We start from the raw sequence: 22,042 nt of genomic DNA, 5'->3' as shown, positions 1-22,042 counted from the left end.
ACACACTGGAGGGGGAAGGCTGACGGGCTGAAAAAACAAGGACAGCAGGTGTTAAAATCCAGAAAACAAGTCAAAGGCAAGGATGTCCTGGGAGACTTCTTAGGCCCCGTTCACACTGGAGAAAGTCAATCCAGCTAGAGTAGGATTGTATCTGGATAGGCTTTAAGCTGGATACGTTCAGACCTATTTTCAAATCTGGCTATCACACACGCGTGTCCGCATCCAATCCAGCTTAACCCGGCTTGTTTGTTGTCCTCCAAACCACTAGGTGGCGCCTCGTAATATACAGAGTCCCTTCAGGTTGTGGTAGGACCGCGTGTGCGTCATGCGTTTTTCTTTTTGTCCCATGTCGCTCATTCTTTCGTTTTTTTCCGGTTTAAAAAGCAGTTTCTTCCTTTGTAGCCCTGTAAAAATAAACTCGGGGCAAAGCTGTAGGAATTCGACGGTTGTTTACATACGGCTTTTGTACGTGACCCGGACACTGTCCCCGTAAACCAGAAGTATCACGTCGCTAGCCGAATTCGCTAGCCGCATTTGCGTTCAGACCTGAGCCTCATTTGAGCCAATCCGAGATCTAACCGGGATGTATCCAGATTCAGATGGGGACAACAGTGGCGCAGTGGTATAGCAGGGTTGTCTAGTAACCGGAAGGTTGGTGGTTCGATGTAGGGTGTAGGGTGTAGGGTCGCGCCTTGCTAGTCATTGTATGACACTGCTTGTAAAGAATTTCCCTCTGGGATTAATACAGTATCTAAAAAAAACATTGTTCAGACTATCCGGATATATCCAGATATGGCCCGAATCCCGCTCTAGCCGGATTGATTTCCCCAGTGTGAACGGAGTCTTATAGTCCTCTTATACCCAATGAGGTGGCCACTCACGCACACAGCAGAGGGAGTGCACCACGTTTAACACACACACACAGTATATACACCAGAAACAGGAACCCCAACATGTGCACCCAGCAGACCGACACCAGAATAATCACGCCGTCTGACCGCCCCGTTTGTCAGCTTAGGAATGTTTAATATTGTCAGAAGCTAAAACATTTGAACATAAAGGTGAGAGGAGTACATTTCACTGAATGCACTTACAGAGCGATATCACTGGGCTGCATTGATCTGAAATGAGATTATACTGTACTGGAGACCAGATACACCGAGCAGGAACACTGGATATCAGAAGTATTGGTACATAAAACTGTGTGTGTGTGATGCTGTCAGCCGACGAGCACAATGAACACCTCAGCTCCTGAATCTGGTTAAATATAGCAGAGATAAAAAAATATTCTTCACAGTATTTTTTCATCACATCCATGCATGTCATTGTAAGTCATCCATGACACGCCTCAAATGGCACTTCAATAAAATAAAGAGAGAGAAAAGAGAGCAGGTTGTTTACGTTCCTTGACATGGTAGGTATGAGGAGTGTGTGTGTGTGTGTGTGTGTGTTGCTGCTGCTGTTTGAATAAAAATCAAGAAAGAGATGAAAAGAAAAAAGAAGCGCTGCTGATCTCTGATGAGCTGCATCTGATGTCTGTTATCGAGCACTACATCACAAACGCACCGGAGGAGCGCACAACAGAGTCCCAGCAGGCGGAGCTCAGACCGCCATCCTGAAATCATATATTTGTACAGAGAAAAGAAAGAGCACAGGAAATCTTACCGCCCCTCTCCCTCCCAACAGTGTTCCCTTTTTTCTTTTCTTTTTTTTTTTTTAAAGCAGACACAGAACAAACAAATATAAAAACAAATCATCTGGCACTATGAACAAGTTGGCATCTGTCGAAGTTAAAATAAAAAACAAAAAACAGAACAGCGGAAAGAAACGACACAGGCAACGTCTTCACAGAGGCAGCACGACCAGGAGTCCCACGCTGCGCGCAGCAGTAGTATTAGTACCAATCGCCACTTGGTTGCAGGTGTAGTAGTAGTAGTAGTAGTAGTAGTAGTAGTAGTAGTACGCTTAGCAAGAGTCCACTCACCTCGCTTCACCCTTCAAGTCTGATTGTTAACCAACCTATAAAGTGCTTTCAAAAAAATAATCTCCTCCTCATCATAATCATCTTCAACTGTACAATAAATCAGTATATCAACCAGGGCAATGTTACAAGTAGGAAAGAAAAGAGGAAGAATTCAAAGGGTCTATTCAGGCACGAGCAGAGAGCTCCTCCTTTCCTCTGCCGCTGTCCCCTCCCTCCACCGACTCCTTTATTTTGTTTGATTTTTGATTTTTTTTTTTTTACTTCTTAAAGGGTGTCAGTCTGCCGATGTTGTGCCAGAAGGTGGAGGCTTTGCGCTTGGGCTCAGCCAGCATGAAAACCTGCTGCTGGGGTAGAGCAGTGGGAAGGGACGGGTGCTTCTGTCGCAGGAGGAAGTCGTAGTAAGGTCTGGTCACCGCTGAGGAGGAGAGGACAAGAAACAGGTTTATTATCAGTTCCACACATGTGGATCATAAAAGGAAAGCTGAGTGCTTCTGAGGCTTTTATTATGATGTTTTTGTTCTTTTTTCTTTTGTTGTATACAAGTATTTGTTTCCTAATAAATAATTCCATACAGTGCCGCTGATGTTTTGTTGCTTGAATGTTGCTTTAGGACTAATAATGACCTGAATGTCACAAGAGAGAGCGACCGTGTCCTCCTGTGAGCACAGAGTAACAAGGAAGGAAGGCTGACAGCAGACAGAGTCAATCCCCCGCTGCATGCTTAAATAAATTAATGAGCAAAAATACTAATCTGGGTCACAAGTGATACTTTGGCAGCTGCAGGTGAATAGTTAAGATGAAGATTAAGTTGATCTTTTTAGCCATCTCTCATGTTGGTATTTATATTTTATGAGACAAATGGTGCCAATGAAACCTGGTGTTGGATTCCAGGTACCATTCAAGTGTGAACACACACAACTGTAACCAGAGCCTGTGGAGAACCGACACAGGTTTACTCTGCTGAGGAGGAGGAGGAGGAGGAGCCTAACCTTCACTGTGAGTCCTACAGTAGACAGATTCTCTGAAATTCTTAAGAACACAAATCATGGCGACACACTGTTCCAACAACAGCGCTGCTGCATGTATTATAGATCAGTACTTATATATTAATGATAGCAGCCCACAGAGGCGAGGAGCCATCTAACACCGAAGATGACCTGAGGGCTACTGTACAATAAACCGGAGTCTACACTGCACTGACACCCAGCGGGTTTATGTGCAGCCGCTGAGCTGCAGCCGGCCTGCAGTGTGTACCTTTGGGTTTCCCAGCAGGATGGCTCTTACAGGCATTCAGCATGGCCTGTTTCTTCTGGACCTCTGTGAGAGAGAAGCCTGGAACAGAAAAAAAGGGGCAGAATGTTCAACATGTCAGGGAGGTTTATAGATCAGCTGGATGTACATTAAGATGAATATTGGTTTAGTGAGTGCAGTTTTAACAAATAATAGGAGACAGAAGAGAAACAAATCACACACAGTCCACCAGATCCAGTAAATCCAGCTCACAAGTGGAGTGCAGTATATGGTCCCTCACATTTGTAGCAACCCCCAGCATAACGGGGATATTAATAATGCAGCATGACATTAATATTTACTGCCCTTTTTTAAAAAGACATTTCATGTAAATTGTATAAAATCACACAGTTCCTTTCAGGGAAATGTTCAAGTTTATTTCTTTTCTATATGTCTGTAACACAGGGTTAACTTCTTGGCAGCTAACGGCTTCTCTCACACTGGCTAATGTTTGATAAAGACCCTGTAGAGAAGTCAGAGGGCTGCTGTGTTACGGCCCTGTGGTTCTGCTGGTCGTCTGCTTTGTGTGTGCCGATAACTGCAGCACTCATGCAGCACACCTGAGCTGGCAGAAAGGGGCCCTGCAGGCTTGCCTCACTCTCTCTCCTCCTGGTCACTCTGATTGCAGTTTACTTCCTTTGTGTGTCACACTCATACATGCACACCTCATACACACCTCCATACATTTGCTCACACCAGGCGTTACAGACACACCCACTACTGAAGTACATTGAACGATTTCCTTATTGTCTATAAAGGTAAAATGGTTCAGATCATGTGTTGACTCCTCCTGTGGTTTAGAGAAAGGAAAATTCTGCATTCCACCTCAAGAACCAATCCCCTATGTGAAGCATGGCGGTGGTAGTATCATGGTTTGGGCTGCCATCACTGAAGGACATCACGAGGAGCCGCCTTCAGGATTACGGCCTCAGTTTATGGGGTGATTGCTCTGTTTTGGTTCATGGTGCCACAGATGCTAAAGAACACCTTTTCTAGAACTTTTAATTAGGGATGTCCCGATCCGATCACATGATCGGAAATCTGGCCTGATTACGTGATTTCAGACTCGATCGGAATCGGACATTACCTCCCGATCAGGACTCGGATATATATTTATTAGGGCTGTCAAAGTTAACGCTTTCCGTGCAGGGTGGCTCTGTGTCTTGTAGCGCAGGAGTATGACAGTTGCTTTTGGTGCGACAGGTCCTGGGTTCGAGACCTTTATAGAAAGTATCGGATCGGGACTCGGACTCGAGGGCAAAAAAACCTGATCGGGACATCCCTACTTTTAATATTAATTTCTATCGGTGAGGAGATGGGTCCAAAACTAGAAAAACTCATTCCTTATTATTCCTCATGTTACACTGAAGCAGGCAGACAGTAGTGGAGGCCTGGCTGTGTGTAATGGCAGAGGGGAGAAATCACTTAGGAATCCATTTACTGCTGGCACTCACTCACTTCCTGATCCACCCTGAGAGTATTAGGTATTAATGCAGATGTGGTGGAGGCAGACAGATCATAGATCATATTACAATTTATAGAAATGTGTCTGTGAGAGGGTTTAAATACAAAGATGGCTGGTTGGACTCCGGATATCACTCTGATCACCTCACAGCCTGATGCCTTACAGTGTGCATGTTTGGTATAGCTGACCTGTCTCGCGGTCGTGCTGCACCTGCCTCCGCTCGTCAGCGAAGGCTCGCAGCCAGCGCTGCTTCTGCTCCGGCTTCTTGGCGCACAGGAGGTGGACTTCATCACCAGACAGCGACCGCAGCTTCAGAGCGTTCTTCACTGTGATGTTAAAGTCCTTCTCCTTGCCGTCCTCCAGGTCAATCACCTCCATGTGGTCCATGTCCATCCGGCCCTTGTAGTACAGCATGTCCCGACGCAGGAGGTCCTGCAAAGATTTCAGCAGTGGTCATTGTGGGATTATCACCTGTCTGTGGTCAAATGTGATGTGTGAGCCAGAGTCCCCCCCTCCCCCTTTACCTTTTTGCAGTACACCATCTGATGGTCGAAGAGGAAAAACATTCTCTGCTGACTTTTAGCCTGAGGTTGGGACAGCTTGGTCAACTCCCCTGAAAAGATGAGGTCAGAGCTTCTGCTGAGGATGTCCTCCCCCTGAATGAATCCACACACACACAGGTGTTACATATGCAGATGCATTAGGCTGCATTAGGTGAGAGAGCAGAGATGCTTGGAGCCACACACACCTCCCAGTCTTCTATGGAGCTCTGCCACTGGGCGATCTTGTCGATGTTCTCAAGGCGTCGCTTCCTCTCGTTGATCAGCCTGGCCACGTTCTTCATGGCATTTAAAGCTGCCTCTACGTCTTTGTAGTCCCTAAAGAGATGCAGGAGAAGGGTTAGTATCACTTATTTACAGTATTATTGCCAAAGTCCACAGATACACTGATGAACGCGGTCACCTGTGCTGAGGGTTTGTGTATTTGAGCAGCTCGGCCAGCTGCAGCGGGTACTTGCAGATCTTCTGTACAGGAGTGAGAAGGAAGCCGTCCAGAGAAATGTCGATCATCTTCTGCAGCAGCCGGCACGCCTCAAAGAAGAACACATACTTGTTGACCTTCATCAGCTTGGAGAGCTGGACGCAGGCGTTGGGATGGTTATTGCAGTACTCTGAATAGATCTGGAAATCTGTTTGCTAAGGAAAACAGGAACACAGGGTTAAGTTTATATTAATGAGATTAAAAAAAATGATTCTTTCATAAGCTTACTTACATGTTCGAGGAAGCAGCAGCCGATCTCGCTGAGGTGCGGCTTCTCCTTGTTGAACTTCTTCTCCAGGCCCTTCAGGAACTTCCTCTGGAATCTGTAGATCTCTTCAATGTTGCCAAAGATGGTGCGAAGCTGCTCCTCATTGAACATGTCTGTCCTCTTACGGCACTGTTTGATGTAACCCTGAGGAGAACGAAGACAGGAGGGAAACATGACACAATAAGACCCACAAAACATTTCAATATCTACCTACAGAAAAATAAAGGGTCATACAACTGCAGTTCCATGCACAGGCACTGGAGGGCTGCCTCAAAATCACCTCAGACCTCCAATGTCACACTTTTTAGCAGAAATAAACACAACCCACTGACTTTAAACTTTAATTTTTTTATATCTGTGCAGTTTTTGATGACACTTGATACTGTAGATCAGCGGTCCCCAACCTTTTTTGCACCACGGACCGGTATCATGTAAAACAATATTTTTACGGACCGGCACAGAAAAAAATATATAAAATAAAAACAAAGTGCATACAATGACAACTTACTCTTATGCTTAATTAGTGGGAGCCTTTGAGCTTTCTCAGCAATGAGGCGGTCCCATCTGGGGATAATGGGAGACATGACACCCGGAGCGTGTTTCTTATGTCCAGTCCACTCCGTAATTTTGTCATTTATTGCTTCTGTCCTTCTTGTTCAGATTTTCATCTTTCAAAAAACTCCATGGCTTGTCTTTTAATGCAGGGTGCTTGGTCTTAAGTGCCAAAGCAGTTTTGAAGGCTTCGCCACAAATCACTCAGAGCGGACTTGGTGTGTGAGAATCACCTGTTGTAATAAATCCGTATTTTAAATAGGACTCCTGATATAGTCTTTTAAATGCAGGTTTCTTTTTCTTTGAAGGGGTAGGCTCCTCTTCTTCTGTCCCCTCGTTAGGTCTTTCCCCTTTCCGAAGAAGCTCTCCAAAGACGTTTGTTTTTTATTCATGTTTGCTGCTTTTAGGCTTAATTTTGGGGCCGTATCCCGTGACCGAGACCAGCGTCTGCAGGTGCTTAAAGGCACAGGCGGATGAATCTGATCGATTTATAAATGAAACAGCTTTCAGACTCAGATAATGATTAATATATTTATTTTTTTGCTCAGTCGTTCTGTGCGGCCCGGTACCAAATGACCCACGGACCGGTACCGGTCCCCGGCCCGGTGGTTGGGGACCACTGCTGTAGATAACTGCAAAACTCTCACAGCCCGCATTACCTGCAGTGTACCACAGGGTTCATTTTTAGGCCTTCTTTTATTTTCCTTTTACATGCTGCTATTTGGCCAAAATATCCATGTGTAATCCCACTGCTACAGAGATGATACACACTGCAACATTTTTTTTTCCAAATCAAGAACATATAAACAGAAAGAAGGTGTGTTTTCACATGATCCAGACCTCACAGATGTCCTTCAGGTGTTTGATGTAGTCTCTCTCTGTGCTCATGATTTCATTGATGACGTTGGTCCTCATCTGCTCTTTACAGGGTAAACCAGGTCCCAGCAGTATGCCTAGACTTGCCCGGTCCTCCTCTCCAGCCTGAGCCTCCTCCAGGTGGGCCAGGTACTCCTCCATGGGCTCATCCTGGTTCACACGCAACTGAGAAGACGACAGTGAGAGTCAGTCAGGGAGAATTCAGCATGTTTTCAGTCATGAATAATCAACACTAAACGCTGATCGTTACTCTCACCCGCACAAAGCTGGCAGGGAACCAGCCTTCACTGTCCATGATGCGACCCCACCACCACTCCTTGTTACTCGCATCCACTACTTCGATAACATCGCCAGCTTTGAAGCCCAGCTCCTGGTCGTCCATGGTGACATGGTCCCAGAGGGCTTCGGCGTACACCACGCTGCCATCACTAATCAGCTACAGAGGAAACACACAGACAGGAAACAGGTCAGCTTGTTAAAGCACATGCTAGAGGATTACTCCAACGACCAACCAATGCAGTCCTACACATGACAGCGAAGCATCACTCACACCCATCATGATTCACCCGTTATCTTCTTCTGCACATTACTAGATATTAAATATACATATATGATTCAGTTCTGACCCTGCTAACAAGCAGGGCTGTGAGCAGCAGACATTGATTGTTGCCTGCAAGAAGAATGAGAAATCAATGAGAGGCTACAATGAAAACAGATTGAGAGCGAGATGCATCAGCAGGAAGGGGGAGGAGTCAGGCCGAGACCAGGAGGGGATGGAACCAGCGTTATTGATGAAGACACTGCAGTGGTCACATTTCACACGACCTCATACACACTGTCAGTTCTCACTGCGTCAACATGACCCCGGGGTCTCAACACAGGCGTCCACACCGCTGCTCACTTCTGCAGATACAACACAAACACTGACGCCGGGCCGTCAGCCCAGCATCTTTCTCACAGCCTCACCTCTGTTGTTAAAGACACAGTGATTTTTTTTTTCCCTCCGTGATCTGCTCCGCTGATCCTTCGTGGCGATGAGAAAAACTGACAATGTAGCTGTTGCTAAGCAACACGCCCACTCCATCTTGCCTCTCTGCCGCCTTTCTCCAAATTCCTCTTTGACTACATGACACCACATACTTCAATGTTATGATAGTAAACAGCCACATACACCTTGTTGTAACATGAAGAGCCTCATCACATCGCTCAAAGAGTTCGACTGAGAGTTACTATGGTAACAGCACCGGCTAATTAACACATGCACACACACACACACACACAGAAATCTGAACAGCTGAGAGGAGGATAAACTGGTTCTGTCTGGCCCAGAGGGAGGTGTTCTGGGTACACATTAGACCAGAAACGTGATTTTAAGTGAAATTCTTTTACTTTATGTCATATTTGCAAAACCAGTAAAATATTCCAGGATTGGTTGATTATACAGTAATTAATCTTTGAAATTCCATCTTGCTCATGGTACCAAACACATTCAGTTCATGTTAAAATGTATACAACAAATTTTTGATATGAAGGAAGGCTTTTATTTTGAAACACTGGTGCAGGAAATATTACTCTCAACAGTCCATTAAAAAGTGTCCAGAGTGTATGAAGACAACTGGAAAACATAGGTTTTACAAGACTATATGTATTAGAAGATTATTTTTGTAACTCAAACACTGCTGCCTGTCTGCATAATCAATGTAAAATAATTTTTCGTGTTATAATCTTGGCTGGAGTGAATACTGAACAAGTCAATAGTTAAGGCTAGCATCTACATGGTGAATAGGACGGGATCAAAGATAGATCCCTGTGGAACGCCACAAAACACAAAACAAGGAAACTGAAGACTGATCAAAAGAAATTCATAGTCGCCAGTGTCAAAGGCAGAGCTGAGGAGCAGCAGTGGGTCCGTTGGTGTCCAGATTGTAAATTACAATCATCACTGGTTATCTAGGAGCTGAGGAGCTGTAACAGGGTGTCTTAAATCACCTGCATCCGAACTAATAAGACCAGAACTACTTCACTTCAAAGATGAACCACTGACACAGGACGCTGACATGCTGCTGTTGCTGCCAATATTATATCCTATATGCAATATACAGTATGTACATAATAATGTAGATAATTTAATATATTAAAGATATATGATGTAAAACATATATGTGCATATATTAACCCTTATAGAGAAGAACATGTTTGTAGGTGTGTGATATATGGGATCATTATTATGTGTGTACCTGTGCTGCATTGCTGACCAAAAAACTGATTACAACAAACGCACTACTTCTTCCTGCTTGAGTGATAAATGATTTTAATAAAAATTACAATAAGCAGCTGTGTAGAAACCTGACTGAGATGAAGATGAATCGATGTATTTGAGAGACATTTTCAAAGATTCATGTCTTCGGCGGGAACATTTACATGGAAATCAGACGGTATTAGGAGACGGACTGACTGTTGGTGTGAGACGGAGACAGGACCAAACAGACCAAATGTGCTGTGATCACACACAGGAACACACACACACACACACACACACACACACACACACACCATCCATGCTCACACTCCAGGATCTTTCCCCTCCTCCGTGGTTGTACCTGTGATCTGCTGCTGCCATGTTGGACACCCATCAATCCGAGCAGCCCCAGTCCTCCTCTGGTCCTCTCAGTTTATCTGCTCCTCCATCAGAAGCATGTGTCCATGTTTGTGTGTGTGTGAGAGTGTGTGTGAGTGTGGAGTATAGAGCTAGAGTATCCTTTGTGTGTTCTCTACTGGAAAGCCAGCAGGAACATGAGCACCACGTTGATGATGATGAGCAGCATCATGATGAGGAACACCACCACCTTCTGGGTCTCCGGGGGGAGGTTACAGCGCAGCAAGGTGTTGAACAATCCCATCCTCTGCCTGCTCCACCTCCCCGAGCCGCTGCCGCGAGCCATCAGTCCCCGAGCCTCCTCCTCTTCCTCCTCCTCAGCACCGCCGCCCCTCCCCCGTCGCCTTTCCCTCAGCGCTGAGCCTCCACACCACACCACGTCACCTCCTCCTCGGCTGTCTCCGTCGCTGTCCTCTGGTGCTGCTCTCCTCCTCCGCTCGGCTCCGGCGCTCACCTCCTCTGCTTCTCCTGCCACTTTGCCGATGCCCAGCGGTGCCCCGGCCTGCCAGTGGAGGCTGGGTGCCTATCTGTGTCAGGGTGTGTGTGTGGATCTGCAAAGCTATTTGTGTGCCGAGCACCCCTCCTCCTTCTTTTACTCCCTTTCTCCTCTTTGAGGAACAGGCGCCTCCCCTCTCTTTCTGCCTCGGCTTCGCCTTTCTTCTCCTTTTTGGTTCCTCTTCTCTCTCTGTCGGTCAGGATGTCAGGATGAAAGACGGAGGATGGGATGCTGCACCTCTCCGATGCATGCTCATGCCACCTCCTCGTTTCCTTTCTCTTCCTTTTATCCGCCTGCTCCCTTGTTTTCCCACTGCGTTCTTCTCTCACTCTAGCCTACATATGCTCGCTTCTTTCTAAGTCTCAAACCAAGCGGCCATTTATTCTCCCTCTGGCTTGTTTCTATCTCTTTGTGTCTGCCGTTACGAGGTCCTTCTAAAATGGTGCTGGCTGCTCAGCCTGGAGCCGTGCTACCTCAGCCATCCATCTAACTAGCAGGATCACCCTCTTTTCTTTTTTTCCCCCTTCCTTCCTTTCCGTTTTTTTTTTTGGTGTGCCCACCCTTTGCATAGCTGGCAGCCAATCAGAACACAGAGTGTGTCAGCATATCCTGGATACGAGAGTAGTTGAGGCAAGGCCATAGCAACCCTTGGGAGTGTACGGAGTAAGGTGGGGGTGGGGTGCTGTGATGAGAGCGAGGGAGGGGAGGCCATGCATAAAACACACATCTCTAGCATAACCGTGTGTGTGTGTGCAATGATATAAAGTGATAGATCATTACAAAAACAGAGCTGTTTTTTAGATTTTAGCACTTTTGTCACTTTAACCCTTTAACTGTGCATTTGATCTTTGATGTGGTAAAATTGTAATAAACAGTGTTTGTCCTTTTCTCCACTACTGAACCCTTTAGACTTTGCCCCCAGGGAACAAATAAAGTTGATTGATTGATTGAACCCAAAACATCAGCACATTTTCACATTCAGAAAATAGACAAAGAGAATCCGATCAAACGAATGAGACATAAATATTACACTTGCTCACTGATTTAGTCAGAAATAAGATTTTAAATGAAACTTTTGAAGACATCCCAACCGTATCCCAGCTGTGAAGCACGGTGGTGGCAGTATAATCGCTCTGCTCTCAGTGTCTGCTGTGAGCTCCTTGTGCAGCAATAACAGCAGCTAAAGGTTTCCAGTAGCTGCTGATCAGTCGTCCACAGCAGCTTGGAGGAGTCTGAGTCCATTCCTCAGTACAGAGCAGTTCTGACATGTTGCTGGGTTTCCTCACATCAACTGCTTCTTTCAGCTCCTTCCACAACATTTCAGGTGGATTAAGGTCAGGACTTTGACTTCAGAACATGAACTTTGTTCTCCTTGAACCGTTCTGTTGTAGAACCACTTGTGTGTTTGGGCTCATTGTCTTGCTAGCCAGTGTGAGAGAGGCGATTAATTGTTTAGAGGTTTACTTGGGTTCATTTGTGACCTTGTGGACTATTTTTGGAATGATGTTTGTTGGCTGACCTCTCCTGGTGTGGGTAACAATGGTCTTTTTGTGGATTTGTGGAGTCCAAACTGCTGTCAACTAAAAACATATGAACATATGAACTCTGATTTAGGCCTTAGATTAACTGCAAAACCTTGAAGTCCACACAGGTATTGGGTCACTTTCCTGAATAAATAAGTCTAATCTTTCTGTCGCATGTGTTTCTTTGGCTTCTCTTTGTCTCTACTTTCAGGGCTTGTGTGAAAATCTGCTGATGTTTTGTAGATAAAAAAATATTTCCTTTAGCTGCTTGATTGACAAAGGCGTTGATGCCTAAAAGTTGTTCATTCATGCTTTGAATTAACCTAAATGGGCAAGTCAGCCGCCTGGTTCAGCATCTGCCGCCTGAGTGGTTCATCCCAGAAAAAATATTACAAATGAAAAAAGCCTGCTTATAAACATAATGGAACAAATATACTCTTGAATATATGCTTAATACGCTTTTTAATTTCATTTAATCTCATTTATAATCATCGTGCTGCTTTTGAGGCAGCAGCATCTCTAAGGATGATCCCACCTGAGCGTGTAGCAGCTGACCCGGTGAAGTCAGTGAGCCATAGTTTCCCTGGTTTCACCTCTCCGTGGACCTGACCTTAATATGCAGGTGGAAATCACCATCATAGATCTACAGCGTTCTCCTCTCACTGTCACAGCTGTGAAACTCTTTAGTGGATGTCACAGGGCTTATAATATCATATTATAACTGGACAAACAAGCAACCAACACACACAAACACAGCAACCACATCTCCACTGATGACAGATTACCACTTCTGTACTATTCATCAGTCCCCCAGATTACAGGGAAGCAGAAGGTAGAGGGTTTAATTCATCAATAACAACAATCCAGAGATCCAGGACCAAAGTGAAGCAGGAACATTAAGGCTGAAGTTTCAAACCCCTCAATCCTCTAGTCAATGGGTGCGGGCAAACACTGCACTAAGCAAACTGAGGACACTGAGGATTTTCAAAATAAAACATGATGCACAACATCACATTACTACATCAACATGAAGTCATAATCAATCACAGATTGATTGAGGGTCTCAATGAGACCTTAACCACAGAAGTCTCATCTGAGACCAGCCAAAGGCCTCTACTGTGTTTGTGGTTCTCTTTTTTTAAGACAGACAGGTGACTGCTCTTAAAACTTTAAGGTAAAATCTGGTAGACAGAACAAAACAACAAGCTCACACACAAGAGGGAACAACCAACAGACCAAACCAACAAAAAACAAACTGAGGAAAATCATTGCAGAACTCCTGAACAACCAGAGCAGGTGCCTGACATATTTTTAATATTCAATACTATTTTTCATAATAGTTTCTTCCCTCTTGTGAATGTTTATATTCTAATCGCTGTATCTGAAGTTATCATTTTGGCCACCGCATGGTGCTGTTGTTCACATCTGTAACAGAGACAGCTACACAAAGCTGCATGAGATCCAAACTACACCGAGGCGCCACCCTGCACAGACCCTTCCAGAAGGTCAGGCTGACTTTCCACAACTAGAGGGTATAATACACAGACATCAAAATGCAAAAGGTGTTGTGCTTCCTGTGTGCAGACAGTCTGAGGTGAGCTCAAGGAAAACATTACACAAAAAAGTGGCCACAGAGGAGCAAGGCACACATGGAGCTGAAAAGATGCTACACAAACCTGCAGAGAACACCACTGACAGTAGAGTAGCACCTTTCAGCCTGTTTAATTGTGCTGTTGCTTTAGAAATATTTAAAAATGTGTCAATTCTTCTTTTCTGAGTGACAGAGCAGGGATTTCCATCATTGATCCACAGGATGGCAGCAAGGCTCTGTGCTGTGTGATACTCAAGAGGAGCAGGAAGAAGAAGAAAACTGGATTTGTTGTTTGATTGGCTGTCCCTGTGTCACCATCAACCAATCAGAGAGGAGGAAGAGGGAGCAGAAAACGTTCTCGATTACCTGATTTGATGCTTTATAATAAGAAGATAAAGATCATCTTCGGAGGTCTTTCACGTACCTCTGCATCAGCATTACTCAGAGCGGGTAACCATGACAACCACATAACCCAGCAACCTCAGAGCTTGTTGTTGTTGCTTCCCCCCTTTCAGCCAAACTCTAGAGTCGTCTGCTTGGTTTAACTCACTAATATCCTCACGCTGCATTCAGCCCAGCGCTGCAGTGCACGTCTATGCTCTTCATGAAATGTTCTGTCTTTCTGCAGCTGTTGAACTGACTGGAACACCTCCAGAGCAATTCACGGCATTTAGTCACAGCAAATAAGCCTTTTATTTCCTCCTTCTCTGCCAAACCTCCAAGTTGTTTTTCTCCCACTGATTTTAATGGCTCATTGTTTTCCACATTTTAACTTTAATACACCCTCTATCATCCATAAAAAAATCATAAAAGTGTGCACTTCAGTCAGCCAAAGACGACACATGCAGCTGCTGAAGTCATGGTTCCACACTAAGACTACATGTCTCCATATTTCCTACCTCATTGATGGCGAGCTGCTCTCCTCCGCCTCCTCCTGGGTGTCCAAAGCGATGCCCAGAACTGCGAAACTCTTCATACAGGAGATCCTCTTCGCTGCCCAGCTCGTCACCGAGCCCGGCCTTCTCTGACGCCCCATCAGGAACGACCACAGCTGAAAACAGGAGGAGATTCCTGGGTTAGAACAGACATTTTATGGTGAAAAATTACCCCATCTCTGTCCACCATTTTCAGTTACCATGGTGATGAGTCCCTCTCCAAATACATTTTTATTTGACATGTCAAATAACCTGTTGGCTGATTTATTTTTTCTGCCATCAGTTGACACCTGAGCATATCAAGCCAAGTAATTAAAGTAATTAATATTACCTGTCAGGGTATTAAAAAGTTTATACATCATTATTATTATATAATAATATACAGGCTAAATGCACTGCAGTGCAGACACTAAATTCAGATTGGAGAGACAGACGAGAGGTGTTGTTAATAATGTTTATTTCATTCGTCAGCAGCTCTGACTTCATTAAAAAATGTGTCCTCTGATGCGGATGGGCTAATTTTATAAAAACCTCACACAGTCACTGCCTGTGGTTGATGAGACTGTGTTTATCAGTTAGACATATTAGCAGGTGGTCCACGGGACTCCTGAGTATTCTGGGAGGGATTAGACAAATGTAGTGTTATTAAATCCTTCACTGAACCACGAGCTCTTCCCATAGCTTAACTAACACCCGTCATGAACACGCATGGCACCGTGCACCATGTCAGGTGGCATAAAAAGTGTCAGGGAGACTGTGCAACATCCACTGAGGACTCTATCGGCGCCCTCATTCCATAGTAATAATATGAGCCTTTTACAAAGCAGCTTTCACATCACAAACATCCTGTGAAGTGTTTTAACTCAGTTTGTGGCTACCTGGCTAATGAGCTAAAAATACTCCTGCTGTCACACCTCATCACAGGCGTCACCCGCGGCTGCCTTGCCAACAGCTGTTGCCATGGACGACGTATCCGTGGTGACAAATCACAGTGGAGACAGAGAGAGAGAGAGAGAGAGAGACAGACGGATCTAATGAAAGAGCACATAGAGCCCCCCTGGCCGACGTGGAAAACATGCACTATAAGATGCATGGTGGGGGCTGGGTGGTGCAGGAGTGTCAGTTGGATGTTTTTTTTTTTTCTACCGCAGGGACAATATGGAGTGAACATCTGGTGCTAAAGGCACTGTGAATACACACAGCAGCCTCTTACACATCCTGCCTCATTAACACCAGGCCTGTAGGAGTTACAGGTGCTGATCTGATGGGGGCAGTGCAGGACACAGTGATGCTGGAGAGAGATGGAGCAGCTCCAGGTATCGACTGGCCTTTATTCATCCTGCAGTCCGGGTTTACACAAGCACCGAGGGGAGGAAGTGGGGACGCAGCACAGCTCTGCGCCGCTAACAACAGACGGCCCAGAAAGCACCGAAGCAACCAATTCATGAGACCACGGAAATATGCATACAACACGTATTTACACCCAGAATAACATGAGCAGATTTATGGTGTGTTCACAGGCAGCAGCAGCAGCAGCAGCAGCAGCAGCAGCCTTCCATCATGCCTGAATTCAACTGTCAGCAGACCAGACACTGCCAACAGGCGCCGCACATATGAGATGCATTGTTGGCACACGGCAGGTTCTCTATGTCAAGGAGATTAAAGGGAAACTTTGCCACTTTAGCTTCAAACCAATACAACAGAATAACGTTTGTGAATAAACCCCTCCGCCCCTCTTCATTCAGCCTGCTCCCAGAGCCGGAAAAAACTCAACAGGGTAAAGTAAAACACATCAATCAATTTAACACAAGTTAAATTAGCTAACAGAGCAAGCTGTGTGTACAGCTGCACTAACACCATGACATGAACGAGTCCGGGTGCACACTTTCTAACTAGCAAGCTGAAAGAATAAAAGCTAGTACTAACACTTCATATTCTTGGTCTTGTTACTGAGATCAACGTATTCTCTACTATAACTCCTGAGTAACATTTTGTTTGTTCTATTAGACACCCGTAATGGAATGATATGGAGTGAGACATCAGCCGACCTGTCTGCTAGCCATGAAAGCTAAGTTAGAAAAAAGTTAGAATGTGAATAGTAAACAACAGAAAGTGAAGAAAAAGTTGAATCGGAGGACTTATTCATAGCATAGTGATGATGAATGTTAGTTGGGGCCCAGATGGGTACCATATGTGTTTTAACAGTGATGAGCTAAGAAGCTAGCAAGGCCAGTGCATTCTGGGTATTGAAGTTTTACTGCTTTGTCTCTTTTCTCTTCTCTCTGATCTTTACGCACCAATTTCAAAATGTTTTCTGTTCAATAACCGCCATTAGTCCATCTGTCGTTTTAAAGTGAACTTTAATCTTGACATCAGGTAAAGGCAGGATCTTTAAACATTCAAATAAACCCAATGTTTCTGAGCCCAGCGTAAGGGTTTTTGTCAGTGGAGGAACACCTTTTGGTGCATCAGTAAGTATTTCTATAGTTTATGTGCAGAACATCAAAGCAACACTGTGACGCACTAAAATGTTTATGACACTGAACCTGGGTGACACAGAGGAGGTGCTGAGTAAGATATATAGAGATAATTGTATTAATTTGGCTCCATGCAGAGAGGTTGTTAACAAAAACATCATCATCCTCATGATTTATGGTTCAAATACCAACACACACTTCTCTCTCTCTCCCTCCCTGTCTGTCCCTCTCTCACCCTGGATAGCAGGCCAAGTGGTTGAGGGGAAGTCGGTAGTATGATGCTGTCCAGTCACGCTTTGCTAGTAGGACACGTGCCACGCTGCAGCATACACACATCAAATTAAAATGCAACCAAACCATTACGCTTGAATTCCTCAGCTGACCACACACACACGTGCCAGTGGCTATTGAATGTTCTCTATGCAGAACAACTCTGATCCACTAATATGGCTAACCTACATTCAGAGGATCAGGATGATTAAATGCTACAGTCCAAACTCACTAACACGCTTCAGTTTCAGCGCTCTGCGGTCACACACAAACCCATTTAAATCAGGTGATCCCATCAGCATCACACACTTCATTTCTCAAGGACAGGCCGAGCAGCCAGGCGAGAGGCGAACAGTAAACAGTGTGATTCTGGTCCCCCCCCCTCCAGTGAGTGACGGCGTCCTGTCAGGAGGTGACACTGATTGCTTTTGTTCGGCGAGCCCGTCCATTATCACTGTCCACACTGCGTTTTCAATTTATTATTATTTCTGAGACAAAAAAAAATGTAGCATTACAATGGCACAGTAACCCAGACAGAGAGGAAAGCAACAGAATAGACCAGGAGGGTGTACCACAAAGGAAGAAAAGCCTGGATTGAGATCAGATTAAAATTAATCTGGTGATATCCGGTGTCTTTGATCAAAAGCGTCGCCTTTGTCAAGTCAGTTCATCAAAGAAAACCTGGCTGAGCAGGCTGTACACATGCTTATTTCTGCTGTGGAGTTGGGCATTTTAACATGGAGGTTTAAGAGGGTTAACTCACTCACTTGAGCCCCTAGAGGTCGCAGGTGGAACTGCAGTGTTGGCACCTCCACATGGGCTTCTGTTCTTAGAATTGAGTGTTGCTGCTTGGCCTTTACTCATGCGTTTTTGTCTTATTGTACATATATTTAGTAGTAGAGAGGAATTTATCAGCTGCCTTTTGACTCTTGCTAGCATTTTTTACTGCATCGTTAGCTGACTTTTCCACTTCCCACTATAATTGGATGAATGTGCTCTGTCTCTATTACCAGGCTCTGATCTCAGTCCAGCCGTTTACCCCGTTTGCCTCGTGTCCTGGTTTTCTGTTTGTGCTGACTTTTATCCAGCAAATATTACTGCTTGTCAGATTACCTGCTCCATAATACCCTGCAGGCTAAACCACACTGACTGACTGCACTGGAACACATGCAATATGATTTAGTATTAAACATGCAGTACACTGTAAACACCAGCAATGCCCTTCTCCTCTAACTGTAGTCGGGCACCTTGCCAAATGTTCCTTCAAGGTGACAGAGTTCCCCATTGGCCGGCAATACTGTTGCCACTCCCATGCAGCTCAGTAGGGAGAATGTACACACACACACACACAGAATCGATAGATTTGATCCTGGAGGTAAAGGCAGAGAGGTTCCTTTGATACGTCAGGTTTTTAATCTGGAGCTAATGGATGGTGATGAGAGTTTTTTGTCAAGTGCCATCAGTAATAAGTTCAGCTCCCCCACAGGGGCCCTGCTGAGAGGCAGACGGAGTTTAAAACACAGACATTTCTTCAAGAAAATGGGATGAAGTCAGGTGTTTACAGCTACAGGCAGAGGAAAGAAACACAACCAGACTCAGCAGCAGGATGTGCGCACACACACACACGTCTCAGCATGACAAGAGTGATTACTGGAAAAGTTCGCTCTGATATTACCAAAGCACACTTTTCCAACAATAGTCCTAAAGCACATTTTATGAGCATAACAAACCATTCACACTGCACTGTACAGACCACCTACTCACTCCGACTGTATCTCAATTTAAACAGTATGAAGTCAAGGGCTGGTGATGAGGAGCCTCCTACACTGAGTCCAACATCCTAAGGGTGAGGAGGAGGAGGATGGAGAGGAGCAGCTGCTGCCAGCAGAGGATAATGAGAATCACATCTTAACATAACACACCACTCAACAGTTCAATGGTACAGGTGTGAAAGGGCTGTTCCATTCTTTTCTGGGAGGGAAGGATGCAACAGGTATCATTCACCAACACATCCCAAGATTCCTTGTAGCCGACTCCTATGCAGTAACAAAACAAATGCTGAACCCGCCTTAATCTGCCTATGACCAGGCTGATCATGACTTTGCTGAAAACACTCACTTTCTGTGACTTTAAATCCTTAAATTTAATTTGCTATTCTGACAAGATGGTACCTGTCGAATGGAAGATTGGAACCTGCCAGTTCCTGTGTGGCTTTCTGCTGGGTACTGTAGGTTCCTCCAGTATAAAGACATGTTAGGTTGATTGGAGACTCTAAAGTGGCTGTAGGTGTGAGTGTGACTAGCCCTGCAATAAACTGTCCAAGTTGTACCCCATGTTTAGCTTGCTGACAGCTGGACAAGACTCCAGTCGTCCCTTTTAACCTTGTACAGGTCACAGTGTGTTAGGAAAACAGATGGATGGACATTTTAAAACAATGTTTTGATTTGTTGTAAGGACAAAAGAGGAGGAAACGCAATGAAAAACCTTTACGACCACTACAGCTGATATCTGTTGCTAAGCAACAGGTGACGAAGTGGTCAATGGGGTTGACCTCACAAAGCACACAATCAGTCAACAATGAAACTTTTCTGGATGAGCACACCGAAGACAAATTACTTTCCCAAGAAAATACTGCACACACTAAGAAATACTTCTCTGTAAACATCAACTGCAGCCAACAAGGTTGCTAGGCAACAGGAGCAGAACTGACGGCTGGTGACTCAATAATGCTGAGGTCATTCTACGACATTGACTTTGGTGCGTTTTGAAATAATTTCGGCGAATCCTTTTTTTCCCACACACATCTTAAGGATTTAAATGTACCATTTTATTGATACATGTTTTACTCTGTGGTGATCTTAACACTTGGTAGATGTGCAGGAATATATGTTTGTTTTTTAGGGGGTTAATCACACAACTAAACTAACTAACAAACTAACTAACAGTAGTTTGTAGTAGTAGTTAATGAACAAAAAAAACATTTGATCACTTTGGCACCTAGTGCAATTTCAGGCAGGGAAATTGGCCTGGTAGAAATCATACCTAGCTACTAGCATGGTATCCTGCTACTGGATGGACGGCTAACAGTAAGACAAGGCCTGCCCCCCTCTGTGTGTTTGTGGCTGGATGTCTGGCCGGAGAACAGTTCACAGGTTGTGTGTTGTGACATCAAACAATTCCTGAATCACAGAGAGCAATCGATGCGGATCATCAGCAAAGGCACCCGTCACTCCCTGCATATTGATCTGCCCCAAAATGACTCCAGGCTGTGGACGCACACAAATCCCCCGACACTACAGCGAGGTCCCAGTGTCACTGAGTGCACTGAATCAACAACCAACACACACACACACACACACATAATGAAGAAGCAACGTTCCTTTTAGCTGTGTAACCATATGTTACGCTGCTCAGACGCCTGGCTCTCCCCCAGCGCTGCTTATTAAAATTCACGGCAGGCACTGGGTGAATTGTGTAAGGAAGACTTCAGCCAGTCAGGCCTGAGGGGGGATGACAAAGCAAGCACACACACACACACACACGTTCTGCAGTGTTGACAGGTATGAGGGTACAACCGGAGCGCTCTAAGCACCAAATGTCACTGGAGAAAATCTGCACTAGCAGTCAGAATAAAAGCTCTGAAAATGAAAATTAAGAGAATTCTGCTTATTCCTTCAAGTGTGCTGTAGGATAGAAAATACCATTCATTCATCCCAGTGAACACACATAAAAGAAGGTCACATAATGGAGGTTGGTTCTTTGCCTTCGATGTTTTTCAACACACTGTGTTTACAGCCACACCAATCTGACCTCCATCCAACACATTTAAATGAACTGAACCAAGTGTCTTCCTTTAAATTTCATCAGATGTTACGATCTGCCAGAAGATCCAATCTTCCTCTGGTAAGCTGCTAATATTGGTTCCAAAAACGTGACTATAAGTGCTGTCTGTGGAGCCAACGTCCTCTTTTAAATCTTTGAGACACTTAATACACGTCAATGGAGAACCTGAGTGAACCTGGAATGTGCTTTTTGGTAGTAAAAGCTTCTGAAATATTCAAAATAAAATAAGCCTTTAAAGTTCAGCTCACTTCCTGCCGGAGTTTAAGTTGTATATTTAGCTTTCCCTTTCCTTAGCCTGAGGTCAAGGCAAACTCCTGCTTCCCCATGGCTGCCTCACTTGAACCAACGATGGTCAAACACAGCTGCAAAGGTCAGGCTGAGAATGGACCCCAAAAAAAAAGATGGTTAGCCATTCAGCATGTCCCACAGAGAGGGAGCAGGATGAAAGCAGATGGTTCAGATGCAGTGAGCACACCATGAAAATGCTGACAATAACATATGATAAAGCAAACCTGGCCGGCAGTCTGAGAAAGTAGATGGTCTCATTTTCTGACTGTTTTCTGTCCACACAGCACTTCCTGAATCCTCACATATAACACAGACCATAAAAACAAAAGATTAAACGATTATTTTCCATCCAGGTTTTTTGTGCCTCAGCTTTAATTCTCCATCTTATTTCTAATGAGAATGCAAATTTATATACAGGGATGTGCTGGACAGAATAGAACACATGTACACATAGAAACACAAAACTGTATCCAGGAAGTAGAATAAA

The 22,042-nt window shown here is 44.7% G+C and overlaps 1 protein-coding gene across 5 annotated transcripts in view; it reads right to left on the bottom strand.

Moving 5' to 3' along the window:
• Positions 1-1,017: 1,017 nt before the first annotated feature.
• arhgef4 (Rho guanine nucleotide exchange factor (GEF) 4) overlaps positions 1,018-22,042 on the bottom strand; it is a 68,254-nt gene continuing 47,229 nt past the window's right edge. For 3 of the 5 annotated variants that reach the window (XM_028433342.1, XM_028433341.1, XM_028433343.1), the window contains 10 exons: positions 14,642-14,793; positions 7,733-7,912; positions 7,441-7,641; positions 6,013-6,192; positions 5,703-5,935; positions 5,488-5,617; positions 5,264-5,395; positions 4,928-5,171; positions 3,239-3,316; positions 2,242-2,399 (listed from right to left, as the gene is read on the bottom strand). In XM_028433342.1, coding sequence (XP_028289143.1) covers positions 2,242-2,399; positions 3,239-3,316; positions 4,928-5,171; positions 5,264-5,395; positions 5,488-5,617; positions 5,703-5,935; positions 6,013-6,192; positions 7,441-7,641; positions 7,733-7,912; positions 14,642-14,793 — 1,688 coding nt within the window. Of the gene's footprint in view, positions 2,400-3,238; positions 3,317-4,927; positions 5,172-5,263; positions 5,396-5,487; positions 5,618-5,702; positions 5,936-6,012; positions 6,193-7,440; positions 7,642-7,732; positions 7,913-10,076; positions 10,347-14,641; positions 14,794-22,042 lie in introns of those variants that run through there. The other 2 variants (XM_028433340.1, XM_028433344.1) reach the window with 2 other exon arrangements.

Source organism: Parambassis ranga, chromosome 20 (genome assembly GCF_900634625.1).
Source record: "Parambassis ranga chromosome 20, fParRan2.1, whole genome shotgun sequence".
NCBI lineage: Eukaryota > Metazoa > Chordata > Actinopteri > Ambassidae > Parambassis > Parambassis ranga.
This window is presented reverse-complemented; position numbering and strand designations above follow the sequence as displayed.